The following is a 15,204-nucleotide window of genomic DNA, read 5'->3' as shown; positions in this document are numbered from 1 at the left end:
ATGGAGCTATAGCTATAATGTGCATAGAAATACATTTCAGCAGCAGAGATCAGCAAATTTGTTCGGATTCGGTTCCGAATACAGTCGGAATCAAATATTGTTTTTGCAATATTCGTCGAACACAGCCAAACGCCATTAGAGTCAATGGGAGTAGAATATGTTCGGAACCAATCATAAGACATTTTTTCGGCCCGAAGAATGTTTGAAGACGGTACGAATATGTCAAAATCAGATTCGGGGTCAAAATCCGAACAAATTTGGTTCATCTCTAATCAACAGGTACCTGGGCTTGTTAGTAGTGGTTCCATGAAAGAGCACTCAATAAGGAAAACAAAAAGGAGTACCACAGAAAATTGCCTCCTTACCTTGAGCTGGCATGTCACTCTCCAAAAGGAGAAACCTTACCGCTTAGACCTCAGTCCAGAGCCTCTCACCTAGCCAAATCAGTTCTCATACTTTGCACTGACGAGGGCCAATAGCCCGAAACACCGTGTCTGCAAATTGAGATTCTGATTTGGCTTTAATCCTAAATCATATTGCAAGACTCATTAATGGGTCGATTGTGACTTGTAGGATCGCTACTTCCAACAGGTGGCGCTATAGAATTTAAGTCCTCTTTCTATCTGAAGAGGCAAATTTCACAGCAAAATGAAAATGCAAACCAACTCCCAGTATACCCCGTGGGGCTCCCGTGCTCCCCAACTATTAATGGTTGATTCAAGAATAAAAATACATTGTGTAAGAAACTTTTCATTCCTGCACTGTGAGAACATCATCTCCCAAATTCATTCTCTCTATAAGGCTTCATTCAGACATCTGCGTTTCACAGATACAACACGTACCCAATATAGTCTTATAGGGCTGCTCACATGTTTGTGTTTTTTTGCAGACTTTATATATCCTCAAAAATATCAAACAGACATGTCCACTTTTTATGGGAGTCACAGCTGAGGCACCAGTAGTCCGGAAATTTCAGGACAGTCCGTAAAAATAGAAAACTTTTTTGCCTTGCTCATAAAAAAAAATCGAAGGCGTTCGTGATTTTTTTTTTTAAATCTGGAGAAACTGGTACAGATTATTTTGACTGTAATTATCATTTTACAGTGAATGTAGCTAATATCTTAATATCAGAATCATGGGCTGTAGACAGGCATCACTTATTATCAGAATGCTTTATTATGGTTTCTCAATGTGTCGGTAAAAATTATTGTCTGTCTGTGATTTTTTGATAAGACATACAGAAAAAATAAAAAGTCAAGTTGCGTCACAGATGAAAATCACCCATACAAGCCTATGGGTCCGTAAAAATCATTGTCATCATGCAGATGTCCATGACTAACAATGTTATAAAAAAACAAGCTCTTTATTACTTATTAATATTATTATTATTTATCTAATATATAAAGCTCAAGTGTGTGTATGTATGTATGACCGGGATTGGCATCCGCACCGTCGCAGCTACAGCCACAAAATTTGGCACAGTCACACGTCTGGACCCCGAGAGTGTCCTAGGCTATGTTGTGAGGCAAAATTTTAACCCCGCGCGTTCATATTCACCAAACAATTTTGCCCCTATCTACATAATGGGGAAAAAGTGTGTGTGCATCAAGCCCCGCCCCTCATTATGATGTCACAATGGTTGCCATGGCGACGCTGATGTAATCATAGGTTGCAAGCCCAGCCGCTCATTATGATGTCATAATGGTTGACTATGGGATGGAGGATGTGTGATGGGTATATGGGCACTGGACTATGGGATGGAGGATATGTACGATGGGTATATGGGCACGGGACTATGGGATGGAGGATGTGTATGATGGGTATATGGGCACGGGACTATGGGATGGAGGATATGTATGATGGGTATATGGGCACGGGACTATGGGATGGAGGATGTGTATGATGGGTATATGGGCACGGGACTATGAGATGAAGGATATGTATGATGGGTATATGGGCACTGGACTATGGGATGGAGGATGTGTATGACGGGTATATGGGCACAGGACTATGGGATGGAGGATATGTATGACGGGTATATGGGCACAGGACTATGGGATGGAGGATATGTATGATGGGTATATGGGCACGGGACTATGAGATGAAGGATATGTATGATGGGTATATGGGCACTGGACTATGGGATGGAGGATGTGTATGACGGGTATATGGGCACAGGACTATGGGATGGAGGATATGTATGACGGGTATATGGGCACAGGACTATGGGATGGTGGATATGTATGATGGGTGTATGGGCACGGGACTATGGGATGGAGGATATGTATGATGGGTATATGGGCACTCGACTATGAGATGAAGGATATGTATGATGGGTGTATGGGCACGGGACTATGGGATGGAGGATGTGTATGATGGGTATATGGGCACTCGACTATGGGATGGAGGATATGTATGACGGGTATATGGGCACAGGACTATGGGATGGAGGATATGTATGATGGGTATATGGGCACGGGACTATGGGATGGTGGATATGTATGATGGGTGTATGGGCACGGGACTATGGGATGGAGGATGTGTATGATGGGTATATGGGCACTCGACTATGAGATGAAGGATATTTATGATGGGTATATGGGCATGGGACTATGGGATGGAGGATGTGTGATGGGTATATGGGCACTCGACTATGGGATGGAGGATATGTATGATGGGTATATGGGCACGGGCCTATGGGATCGTGGATATGTATGATGGGTATATGGGCACGGGACTATGGGATGGAGGATGTGTGATGGGTATATGGGCACTCGACTATGGGATGGAGGATATGTATGATGGGTATATGGGCACGGGACTATGGGATGGTGGATATGTATGATGGGTGTATGGGCACGGGACTATGGGATGGTGGATGTGTATGATGGGTATATGGGCACGAGCCTATGGGATAGAGGATATGTATGATGGGTATATGGGCACTGGACTATGGGATGGCGAATATGTATTGTGGATATATGGGCATGGGACTATGGGATGGAGGATGTGTGATGGGTATATGGGCACTCGACTATGGGATGGAGGATATGTATGATGGGTATATGGGCACGGGCCTATGGGATCGTGGATATGTATGATGGGTATATGGGCACGGGACTATGGGATGGAGGATGTGTGATGGGTATATGGGCATGGAACTATGGGATGGAGGATGTGTGATGGGTATATGGGCACTCGACTATGGGATGGAGGATATGTATGATGGGTATATGGGCACGGGCCTATGGGATCGTGGATGTGTATGATGGGTATATGGGCACTCGACTATGGGATGGAGGATATGTATGATGGGTATATGGGCACGGGCCTATGGGATCGTGGATGTGTATGATGGGTATATGGGCACTCGACTATGGGATGGAGGATATGTATGATGGGTATATAGGCACGGGACTATGGGATGGAGGATATGTATGATGGGTATATGGGCACGGGACTATGGGATGGAGGATGTGTATGATGGGTATATGGGCACGGGACTATGAGATGAAGGATATGTATGATGGGTATATGGGCACTGGACTATGGGATGGAGGATGTGTATGACGGGTATATGGGCACAGGACTATGGGATGGAGGATATGTATGACGGGTATATGGGCACAGGACTATGGGATGGAGGATATGTATGATGGGTATATGGGCACGGGACTATGAGATGAAGGATATGTATGATGGGTATATGGGCACTGGACTATGGGATGGAGGATGTGTATGACGGGTATATGGGCACAGGACTATGGGATGGAGGATATGTATGACGGGTATATGGGCACAGGACTATGGGATGGTGGATATGTATGATGGGTGTATGGGCACGGGACTATGGGATGGAGGATATGTATGATGGGTATATGGGCACTCGACTATGAGATGAAGGATATGTATGATGGGTGTATGGGCACGGGACTATGGGATGGAGGATGTGTATGATGGGTATATGGGCACTCGACTATGGGATGGAGGATATGTATGACGGGTATATGGGCACAGGACTATGGGATGGAGGATATGTATGATGGGTATATGGGCACGGGACTATGGGATGGTGGATATGTATGATGGGTGTATGGGCACGGGACTATGGGATGGAGGATGTGTATGATGGGTATATGGGCACTCGACTATGAGATGAAGGATATTTATGATGGGTATATGGGCATGGGACTATGGGATGGAGGATGTGTGATGGGTATATGGGCACTCGACTATGGGATGGAGGATATGTATGATGGGTATATGGGCACGGGCCTATGGGATCGTGGATATGTATGATGGGTATATGGGCACGGGACTATGGGATGGAGGATGTGTGATGGGTATATGGGCACTCGACTATGGGATGGAGGATATGTATGATGGGTATATGGGCACGGGACTATGGGATGGTGGATATGTATGATGGGTGTATGGGCACGGGACTATGGGATGGTGGATGTGTATGATGGGTATATGGGCACGAGCCTATGGGATAGAGGATATGTATGATGGGTATATGGGCACTGGACTATGGGATGGCGAATATGTATTGTGGATATATGGGCATGGGACTATGGGATGGAGGATGTGTGATGGGTATATGGGCACTCGACTATGGGATGGAGGATATGTATGATGGGTATATGGGCACGGGCCTATGGGATCGTGGATATGTATGATGGGTATATGGGCACGGGACTATGGGATGGAGGATGTGTGATGGGTATATGGGCATGGAACTATGGGATGGAGGATGTGTGATGGGTATATGGGCACTCGACTATGGGATGGAGGATATGTATGATGGGTATATGGGCACGGGCCTATGGGATCGTGGATGTGTATGATGGGTATATGGGCACTCGACTATGGGATGGAGGATATGTATGATGGGTATATGGGCACGGGCCTATGGGATCGTGGATGTGTATGATGGGTATATGGGCACTCGACTATGGGATGGAGGATATGTATGATGGGTATATAGGCACGGGACTATGGGATGGAGGATAATTATAATTTGCTATAACTAACCACAGTTAGTTACTATGCCCGGGCAGCGCTGGGCTCTTCAGCTAGTTTAGTCATATATATGAAAATCACTGATCAAACTCTGATTGTAAAACTGACACTGACCAAATACTGATGGAACATGTACCATTTTATTTGCATACATGAAAGATCAGATGTCTGAATGAGGCCCAAAGTGCATGTGTTACGCTGGAAAAAACCACTATGTTCACGTGTCAGAATAAAATTTAACTTTGTATTTCCACAAAATAAATTTGAGTCTGACCCTCAGATTTGTTCTGCGGCTTTGCAGATTGAACAGTCACAAATCCTCATGAGAGTTAGCTCCGCTGACATTCTGCAAGCTTTTCTCTGTGGAATCTGTCGAGAACAAGTAATGTAACATGCTACTTATTTTCATGGCTGAGTTTTTTTTTTTTTTATATATATATAACAGTGCCAAGAACTGGAAGAGAAATGTTCTGCTGTGTGTGAATAGGGAGCAGAAACCCCGTTCATATGCGCTAGAGCCTAGATGGGCGTTCCGTGCAACATAAAGCACTAACCGTTCTACTCTCTATGTAAGATACACCACTAGATTCCTGACAAAATAATGTTTTCTTAAGCTTACTCATTCTTTGATCACACGGATATGGGAATCTAAGTTACCTAATGGGTACTTTACCTTTTCCGGACTGCAGTCTGATGAATAAATTATAGAAATTAATTGAAAGTGGATTGCAGGTAGAAAATATAACTCTGGCTGGAGAAGGAAGCAAGGTCATGACGTCTATCAATGCCCCTCTATATTATAGGGTATTTTCAAGTTAACCGCTATTCAGGGGATGGAGGATAATTTACTGATCGCTGGGGTTCTGACAGCTGGGACCCCCCAAAATCCCGAGAACTGGGGATCATATGATCCCCATATAAATTGAGTGCTGGTCCATCATGTGCACTGCGCTCCATTCATACTTGATGGAATGCAGAGGTTATTCCCAGTGGTTCCATTAAAAATGGAGCAGATGTGCGCACTATCAGCCACCACTCCATTCTGTTCTGGGGATCGTGGGGGTTCCAGTAGTCAGGACACTAGCAATCAGGACGTGGTCTCGATGCCATTCTTACCCCTTTAATACCGGGGACAGTTTAGGTAACGTACATATCCCGTCACACAGCTTGCCTTCCTGTAATTATTTATTAGATGTCTATGTGCTCAGCCATGTTTCAGAAAGCTCCATTTTTTAAACTCCAGAGGCAAAACCCCATAGGTATGAACAGAAGGCATCACTGTTCTCTATACTTGTCATGAAGACTAATCTCTGTACATTTTGGTTGCCATTTACTATGTGCCGCGTGACACATTACTGTGTGTTGCAGTTAGTGACATTCCTACTGACACTATACTAAATGATATTAGGGTTATCTGGGAAATAGACATTTTTTGCAAATTACTCAGAAAGGGGTTAAAAAATATAAAAAGACGGAATAGTCACCTTATCGGTTCATAACAGGCACATGTGGCCTCTGCAGTCAGTGATTGGCTGAATTGGTCAAGCGCTTAAGCCAGTGATTGGATGTAGATGTCACGTGACCCTGTGACCGGATGTCGTCATCCCTGCAGTAGATATAGACACTCAGCAGGGGATCAGGAGGTGTCAAAGTAGAAGGGGGTTAGGGAATGGTGACATGAGAATTGCTGTGCTTATTTTTTTAACCCTTTCTGATCTTTATTATTTTTTTATTTTGCTCTCCAGGCAAAGGGGTTGTCCCATGAACAAAGTACATTTTAATTAGAGATTTGTTTGAATAAAAATAGGTATCACCAGGTACGGCTGGGGATGAAATTCAGCCCTGGCATTTGTTCCCCTCCCCAAAAACCAGATGGTGATGTATTACTAATATTACCCTGGATGGAGGAAAGGAAGATTTACTACAAGACCAATATTTCTAATGATACCGGGGCCTGCTGGGGTAAGTGACGGAGTCAGCGACTTTGCGCTCCATCACAACTCTTAACAGTATGGCTGTCTTGAGATCAACAATTCTTTTAACAATGTAGCAGACAAGGCAGCCCATGACCAGACAGGCCCTTCTGGCATTTGCCAGAATAGCCAGATGGTCAGTCCAGCTCTGGGTATCACAATTGGATGTGTTAAAAATGTTCCCGTGCTGAGATCTTATACATGTGCCCCTGCTGTGTACTGTGTAATGGCCGTGTCTGATCATACAGGGACATGGTCTGATCACACCACAGCTCCTGGGCAAGGGAGGAAGCAATAGAGTATACAGACAGGACAGCAGGGGATCACAGCTAATTCTTTCTGTGACTGAAAACAAGTTTGTCCCCTGCTGTCCTGTCTGTATATTCTTTTGTGTCCGCCCCTGCCCAGGAGCTGTGGTATGATCAGACCATGTCCCTGTACGATCAGACACGGCCATTACACAGTACACAGCAGGGGCACATGTATAAGATTATCTCAGCACGGGAACAGATTTTTTTTTAACTCATCCAATTGTGGAAATTAATCAATAGATCTTGGAATAATAATAAAATGTAAATGTTGTATATATTGCTATTGTGCACGATGCATGGCACTGGAATATGATTTACAAAGGGTATCATGCTCCATAAATGTAAATGACAGCCTGTCTCTGTAAGTACCGAGTGTACATCATCAGGTAGTGTAGATGTCCTGTCTGACCGCCAATCAGCTCTCTGCTTTTCATTTCCAAACTTATACCAGAAATATTACAGAAGGGAGAATTGTGGGCAGTACATCATTTCCCAGTCTCTTCCCTGTACATTAGAGCCTTGCTGGCCACTGGCCCTGCTGGGAGCACAACCAAGGTGTGGCGGCTGTGGCCTGATGATGACTAAACTGTTCTGTAACATCACAGACATACTAAAGGAGTATGTGACACCGCGGGGTCAGAAAGTGCACCCATCACCCCATATATTATAAGGGGGGGCACATACTTTACGCCACTTTTCTGGTTTCTCTGATCCTAGATGTTCTATATTTGCAGCTAATTATTTATATACTTGAGGCAAGTTCATATTTCTAAATAGAGTTTGGGGTCTATAAATCTCTCTATATAGTGTTATTTAGCTCCTACTCTTTCTGGAGGCTCCATTGCTGTTAGCGGAGGGTGAGGCAGCGGTCCTCCTCCCGCACAGCCCTGACACAGCAGCCCTCGCAGGCAGCTGCTGCTCTCCCCTCCGCAGGCTGCTGCTCTCCCCTCCGCTGGCTGCTGCTCTCCCCTCCGCTGGCTGCTGCTCTCCCCTCCGCAGGCAGCTGCCGCTCTCCCCTCCGCTGGCTGCCGCTCTCCCCTCCGCAGGCTGCTGCTCTCCCCTCCGCTGGCTGCTGCTGCTCTCCCCTCTTTGTCCGCTGCGAGCTGCTGCTGCTCTCCCCTCCGCTGGCTGCTGCTCTCCCCTCCGCTGGCTGCTGCTCTCCCCTCCGCAGGCTGCTGCTCTCCCCTCCGCTGGCTGCTGCTCTCCCCTCCGCTGGCTGCTGCTCTCCCCTCCGCAGGCTGCTGCTCTCCCCTCCGCTGGCTGCTGCTGCTCTCCCCTCTTTGTCCGCTGCGCGCTGCTGCTGCTGCCGTGGGGACTGCACTGCGGACCGCGCCACGCCCACCAGCCGGCTCCTCTGCGCTCTGTCATTACTCCAGCCTCAGCTCTCTGCTGCAAGGGCAACAGCCTGCTGCGCTATCGATCCATGGGGACAGCAATGACAGAAACCAGCAGGCCCTACATCCTCTTCTCTTCCGGTGTCAATGGTACCTGGTTTCTTTTTTTTTTTTTCCCCCAAATTTAGGATGGAGACATCTTGGGGCTAAAGAGATTTTCATGCAATTAGGCACACAGAAGATAACAGCACACATGTCAGCAATAATCCTGTATGCACATATCTACCTTATCTAGTGATGAGCATTTTCCCAAATTAATCCTCTATCCAGCATTCTATACAGATGAAGAACACCATGACCTCTAATGTGACACCTGAATGAAGCCATCACCGCACTCATGGGTGGGGTACAACATGTGTCCTTGCTGGCTCACAATTCCCCCCATGTGGCTCCCAGATCTGGCACAAGCTGAGCAGAGACCCCTGGATCTGGATGTATGCACCCACCAGTGTAGTCAGGCAGAAAGTTTCCCTTTCTAGAAATCCATGTCTCATCATCTGATCTGTGATCGCTCACGCAGCGATGAGTCAGGGTATAACAATGGGGCACCATGTAATGCCTCCTTCCACACACAGGCACTATACTCATATATACACATCACTTCTCATACACATTCCTTCCAGACTCCTTTGCTTGCTCTCTATGAGACAGCAGAGGGAGGGGCTGCTTTCTTGCCAACTGTTAGATCTGCAGCCCACCACATTTTCCCTGTAAAAAAAAAATAGGGAGTGGCTGCCTGACATTGTCTTTGTTCCCCATTAGATCAATATTTCTATTTCCCTGTTCCATTGTTTCTATAGCGTCAGATAGTCATCATCAATATTCCAGGAGCAGCATCATCTGCAGCAGACACACAGCAGCTGCAGCAGAGGTCAGTAAGTAGCTGGTGCTGTGCCACCTGTGGTGGGGATGGCAGTGCCCAGGGAGTGCCAGCTGGCAGTGCTTACCTCTCTCTATATTGGTGATGGCACACCTTAAATGGTCCTCTGTCACTATTTCTCCAATCACCACCAGCAGGTAAAATTTATTGTCTAGGAATCTGTGAGACAGGCTAGGGGAGGTAGAGGAAGGGTTCAGGGTGCTGATTGCCGGGTCCATGTCCGCTCCTGGCTCCACCAGAGTTGCCATCCTTGCCCAGTGCCCCCAGTTGTGCCTGCCTCTCTCGCCCTGTGAGTGATCTTCCTGCCACTCTCCGTTAGGTACAGCAGCTGAGAGCAGACAGGGAGTGAGCTGGGAGGGGAGGCTGCCTGCCTTTTATATGGAGAGTCTGGGCTGGGACCCTGGGAGGAGAATCACATTAGCTGGCAGTCTATTTTCCAGCATCCACTCTGATGTCATCTGCAGCAAATCATAGCCTCCGGAAGCAGAAGGGAAGAGGTGCGGAGACAATGCAACCAGGGATGTGCAAGTGCAGGGACTTACCTGCTGCTGCACCTCTTCTGGCATCTGCGGCCTATGCAGTGACTGTACAGACAGGCATGGAGACATACACAGTTATAGTATGTGTTATATGTCACAGAACATCTCTGATGAGCAATTGTATCAGACGTGTACATTCTGATTAAGAGGTTGGTCCAGTTTTTAAACCATTTTCATAGATCCTAAAAAAAAATGGTCGTTCGATTTAAAGAATCCCTCCCGCTAGGTTTTGTATTCATTACATGTGTGTGTATGTGCATGGCGTGTAGTGAGATCGTATTGTAGTCACCAACCACCACGCTCTCCACTGGCCAGCGCCGTTCCGCTTCACCTCTCATTGATATCACTCCAACAGCGACTAGCCGGCTCGCCTTATGCTCCAGGCATGAGTCAAAGTCTCCTTTACAATGTAAGTCTATGGAGCCTCGTTCTGACATCACATAGACTTACATTATAGAAGTCATATTCGCGACACGCAGAGCGCAGTGTGTACTAGACAGTCTGCAGAGCAGTGACGTTACACAGAGGCAGAGAAGAACAGCGCTGGACACCAGCAACGGTTAATATACCAACACTACATTACATGCATACATTCATTTCATGTATAAAAACTTGGTGGGAGTGCTCCCTTAATAGTTTAAGGTATCACTCCAGGTTTTTTTTCTATTTTACCACTTGAAAGGTGTCACTAATGTATGTTGCCTGTGTACTTACCAGTTGCCATCTTTTGCTGATCCCAGAGATGCTCTAGTCCACTCCTGCATCAAATGACTGGAGTTGTGACTACGCAGATCACTCCAGTGTTTGCTGGAAAGACAGGAAGTCACTTCTCAATGCAAGACTATGAGGCTCAGAACGAGGCTCTCATAAACTTACATTAAGGCCGGTTTCACACGTCCTGATATTTCCGGTATCGGAAAAAAAACGGTACCAGAGATGAGATGTCAGTGTCCGTGTGTGTAATATTTGCGGCACACGTGTGTCAACCGTGTGCCGCATCAATACCACATGCATCGGCGTCTGAGAAGCAGCATTACAGTAAGCGCTGTTCACCGGCGCCGGGTGCTGAAGACTGCTCTCCACATTCTCTCCTGCTCTGCTGGCGATCAGCACAAGCAGGGGACAATGATGAGAGTTATGCTCAGGTGAGAACAATGAGCACTATTACTCCCCTTAGCCTACGCCTGCTAATAACAGTGTGGAGAAACGGGGTCAGTGGGTGCAATACTTTATTGAACCACAACACACAATAGAAAACAGAACAATCCCAGCAATTACCCCAAGATGGTGCATCGCCAGGATAATGGTAGATGATACATCAGAGCTTCCAGGGTCGCTATTCTAATTTCCACCTGTGATGCACAGAGAAGAGGTAGCAACAAGCGTAGGGAGATGACCACCTACAGTCCATAGAGTCCATATAAGGTCCAAATCCAGTTGACACGAATGTCACCACCTGGCTTATCCGACCATCTTCATGGAACCAGGCAACCAGCAGGTCCCAAACCTGGCTTTCTCCAAACACTTCCATGGTCCTTCTCCAAACATTTCCTTGGTTCATCGATGCTCAATTGATCAGATCCAACCGAAGCCGAAAACCCCCTAGGTTGTTTCCTATAGAATCATAGATCCGTGTCCCTCATGATGGTGCCATGATGAATTGGCTACAGTCCTGTCTCTTGTCTGTTGAGTGTTTTGCAGAATGTCTGACTGGTAGCTCTGTGTGATGAGATCTCTGAGTCTTTTTATACCAGAGGCATGTAATGTATTTTTAGAATTACCCAGTGTCCTTCAGTCCACCCTCACTTTCTTTCCCTCTCTACTTTTGAATTCAACAAACTGGTTCCTGAATACAATGCACAATTAGCATATCAGCACACCTCAATAGACAAAGATAAACACACACTATGGTATATCAACTTACAAGTCACTATTACAGACTTGCACAGTATGTCAAATGGTACATTAGCCCACAAGTCTGTCCTGACACAATAGAATTCAACACCCCAAATCCATAAGCCAATATACAGATAAAAAGTCAATTCTTCTAGACTGGCAAAAACATAGTCATCTTTGTAATTAAGATATACTCTTGTTTCTTCACAAACAGTAAGAATTTTTCACTGTGATCTACGATTAAGTCACTGAGCTTGAACGGGCCAGGGGAAGAGCCGGGCAAAGCACCAGAATTGGCACATCTAATAGATGCAACTTTTCTGGGCAATTGGGTGCTGCTATTTTTAGGCTTGGGGGGTAAATATCCATGATCCCTTACCAGCCTTAGAATACCAGCTCCCTGCTTTCAGCTTTAGCAAAGCTGGTTGTTAAAAATGGGTGGACCCCACACTTTTTTTTTTTAATAGTTTAAATAATTTAAAAACAAAAACAGCATGGGGATCCCTCTATTCTTGCATAAGCTGACAGCATTGCATAAGCTGACAGCTGGAGGTTGCAGCCCACAGCTGTCAGTTTTGCCTGGCTGGTTATTGAAAATACAGGGGAACCCATGCTCATTTATTTATTTACTAGCTGAAGAGCTCGGCGCTGCCCGGGCATAGTAACTAACTACGGTTAGTTATAACAAATTATAATGATATATATATGTATATATATATATATATATATATAAATAGCTGAGTGTAGAGCCCCGCCCACTCCGCATAGCCACATTCACTATAATATCCCACATCATCCCGTCAGCCAGAGCTACCAGACTACTACCCCTAATATCCCATATCGTCCCATCAGCCAGAGCCACCGGACTACTACCCCTAATATCCCACATCATCCCGTCTGCCAACACCACCGGACTACTGCCTCTAATATCCCACATCATCCCATCAGCCTGTGGTCAGAACAAGAGTGCTGAGTGGAACGGTCCTAACTTCCATACTGGGAATCCCTTTAACAGAGGCCTGGCGTCAGAACCAGAGCATTGAGTGGATTTGCCCTGACTTCCATACCAATGATCCCTTTAATAGAAGCCTGGGTTGAGAATCAGAGCGCTGAGGGATGTACCCTAACTTCCATACTCGAGATCCCCTTAAGAGAGGCCTGGGGTCAGTACCAAAGCACAGAGTATATTTGTCCTCAATTCCATACCGGGGATCCCTTTAAGAGGGGCCTTGGGTCAGAACCAGAGCGCTGAGTGGATTTTCCCTAACTTCCATACCGGGGATCCTTTTAAGAGAGCCTAGGGTCAGAACCAAAGCGCTGAGTGGAACGGTCCTAACTTCCATACCGGGGATCCCTTTAAGAGAGGCCTGGCATCAGAACCAGAGCGCTGAATGGATTTGCCCTGTCTTGCATACCAATGATCCCTTTAATAGAACCCTGGGGTCAGAATCAGATCGCTGAGGGATTTGCCCTAACTTCCATACAGGAGATCCCTTTAAGAGAGCCTGGGGCCATTACCAGAGCTTTTGAAGGCAATTGCCCTGACTTCCATAACGGGGATCCCTTTAAGAGAGGCCTGGCGTCAGAACCAGAGCACTGAGTGGATTTGCCCTGACTTCCATACCAATGATCCCTTTAATAGAAGCCTGGGGTGAGAATCAGAGTGCTGACGGATTTACCTTAACTTCCATACCGGAGATCCCTTTAAGAGAGGCCTGGGGTCAGTACCAAAGCACAGAGTGTATTTGCACTCACTTCCGTACCGGGGATCCCTTTAAGAGAGGCCTTGGGTCAGAACCAGAGCACTGAGTGGATTTGCCCTAACTTCCATACCGGGGATCCTTTTAAGAGAGCCTAGGGTCAGAACCAAAGCGCTGAGTATACAGGAGATCCCTTTAAGAGAGCCTGGGGTCATTACCATAGCATTTGAAGGCAATTGCCCTGACTTCCTTACCGGGGATCCCTTTAAGAGAGGCCTGGGGTCAGATCCAAAGCACTGGATGGATTTGCCCTGACTTCCATACCGGAGATCCCTTTAAGAAAAACCTGGGATCAGTACCAAAGCGCAGAATGGATTTGCCCTAACTTCCATACCAATGATCCCTTTAAGAGACCCTGGGGTCAGAACCACAGCACTGGATGGATTTGCTCTGACTTCCATACCAATGATCCCTTTAAGAGGGAAGATGTGCCTATGGGTTGGAGGATGTGTGATGGGTATATGGCAGGGAGGGGGTGATTCATTTCTGTCCTATGCTCTCTGCCCCTTTTTGGGGGGCAGACAATGGCTGGGAGCTTATGTTCCCAGGGATGCTAGATTTCTCCCACCATGTCATTGTCTGCTGAGGTGTTGTCAAGTGGGAAAACTTGCTCATAGCAAACAATCACAGCTCAGCTTCTTTTAACCTGCTCTGGTGAAATGAGAGATGCTTAGTGATTAGTTGCAAGGAAAACTGTTGCTCATAGCAACCAATCACAGCTCAGTTTCTTTTGAACTGCTCTGGTGAAATGAAAGATGCTTCGTGATTGGTTGGTTATACACACACACATACATACTTACATTCAGTTTTATATATAGAGATAGCACAGACAGTCAATGAATACTTCCATCAGCCACACCTGCTGTCACTGATATTAGCGGCAGCAGATGTAGATTGATGGGAGTAATAGTCCCATCAGTCGCCGCCTGCTCTCATTGTCATCACTTGAATATAGCTCTCATCATTTTCCCCTACTCGTGCTAATTGCTGGCAGAGCAGGGGAGAATGATGAGGGTGGTCTTCAGCATCCGGCGCCGGGGGAACAGCGCTCATTGTACTGCTGCTTCTCAGGCGCCGATGCCTGTCACACTGATGACATCCTAGTGTGTCATGTGTGTGCACGTGTGCTGGACGTTTTTGTGGCCCGTGCTGCTGGTAAAAAACGGACATGTCAGCATGTTTTGCTCACGGACACACAGTCCATGGCAACATGCTAACATGTGCACAAAACCATACATATGAAAACTGTCACCACACGGACATATGAAAGAGACCTAAGAGAGATGGTGACCATTAGCAGTGACTATCATAAGATGCCGGAGAGGGACCATATCAGTGCCGAAAGTAGAGGTCACAGGGAAGTACGTTAGTACACACAAAGAACATACATTATTGATACCTAACAGGTGGTGAAATAAAAAAAACC

The 15,204-nt window shown here is 46.3% G+C and overlaps 1 protein-coding gene across 1 annotated transcript in view; it reads right to left on the bottom strand.

Moving 5' to 3' along the window:
• Positions 1 to 9,950, bottom strand: part of MAP1B (microtubule associated protein 1B) — a 127,540-nt gene extending 117,590 nt beyond the window's left edge. The window contains exon 1 of the mRNA XM_073584050.1: positions 9,651 to 9,950. Coding sequence (XP_073440151.1) covers positions 9,651 to 9,831 — 181 coding nt within the window. The 5' untranslated portion in view covers positions 9,832 to 9,950. The remainder of the gene's footprint in view (positions 1 to 9,650) is intronic.
• Positions 9,951 to 15,204: the final 5,254 nt, after the last annotated feature.

Source organism: Dendrobates tinctorius, unplaced genomic scaffold, assembly GCF_039654945.1.
Source record: "Dendrobates tinctorius isolate UK_male_01 unplaced genomic scaffold, ASM3965494v1 ptg000083l, whole genome shotgun sequence".
Taxonomy (NCBI): Eukaryota; Metazoa; Chordata; class Amphibia; order Anura; family Dendrobatidae; genus Dendrobates; species Dendrobates tinctorius.
The sequence above is the reverse complement of the archived record's forward strand: the minus strand, read 5'-3'. Positions and strand labels throughout refer to the sequence as shown.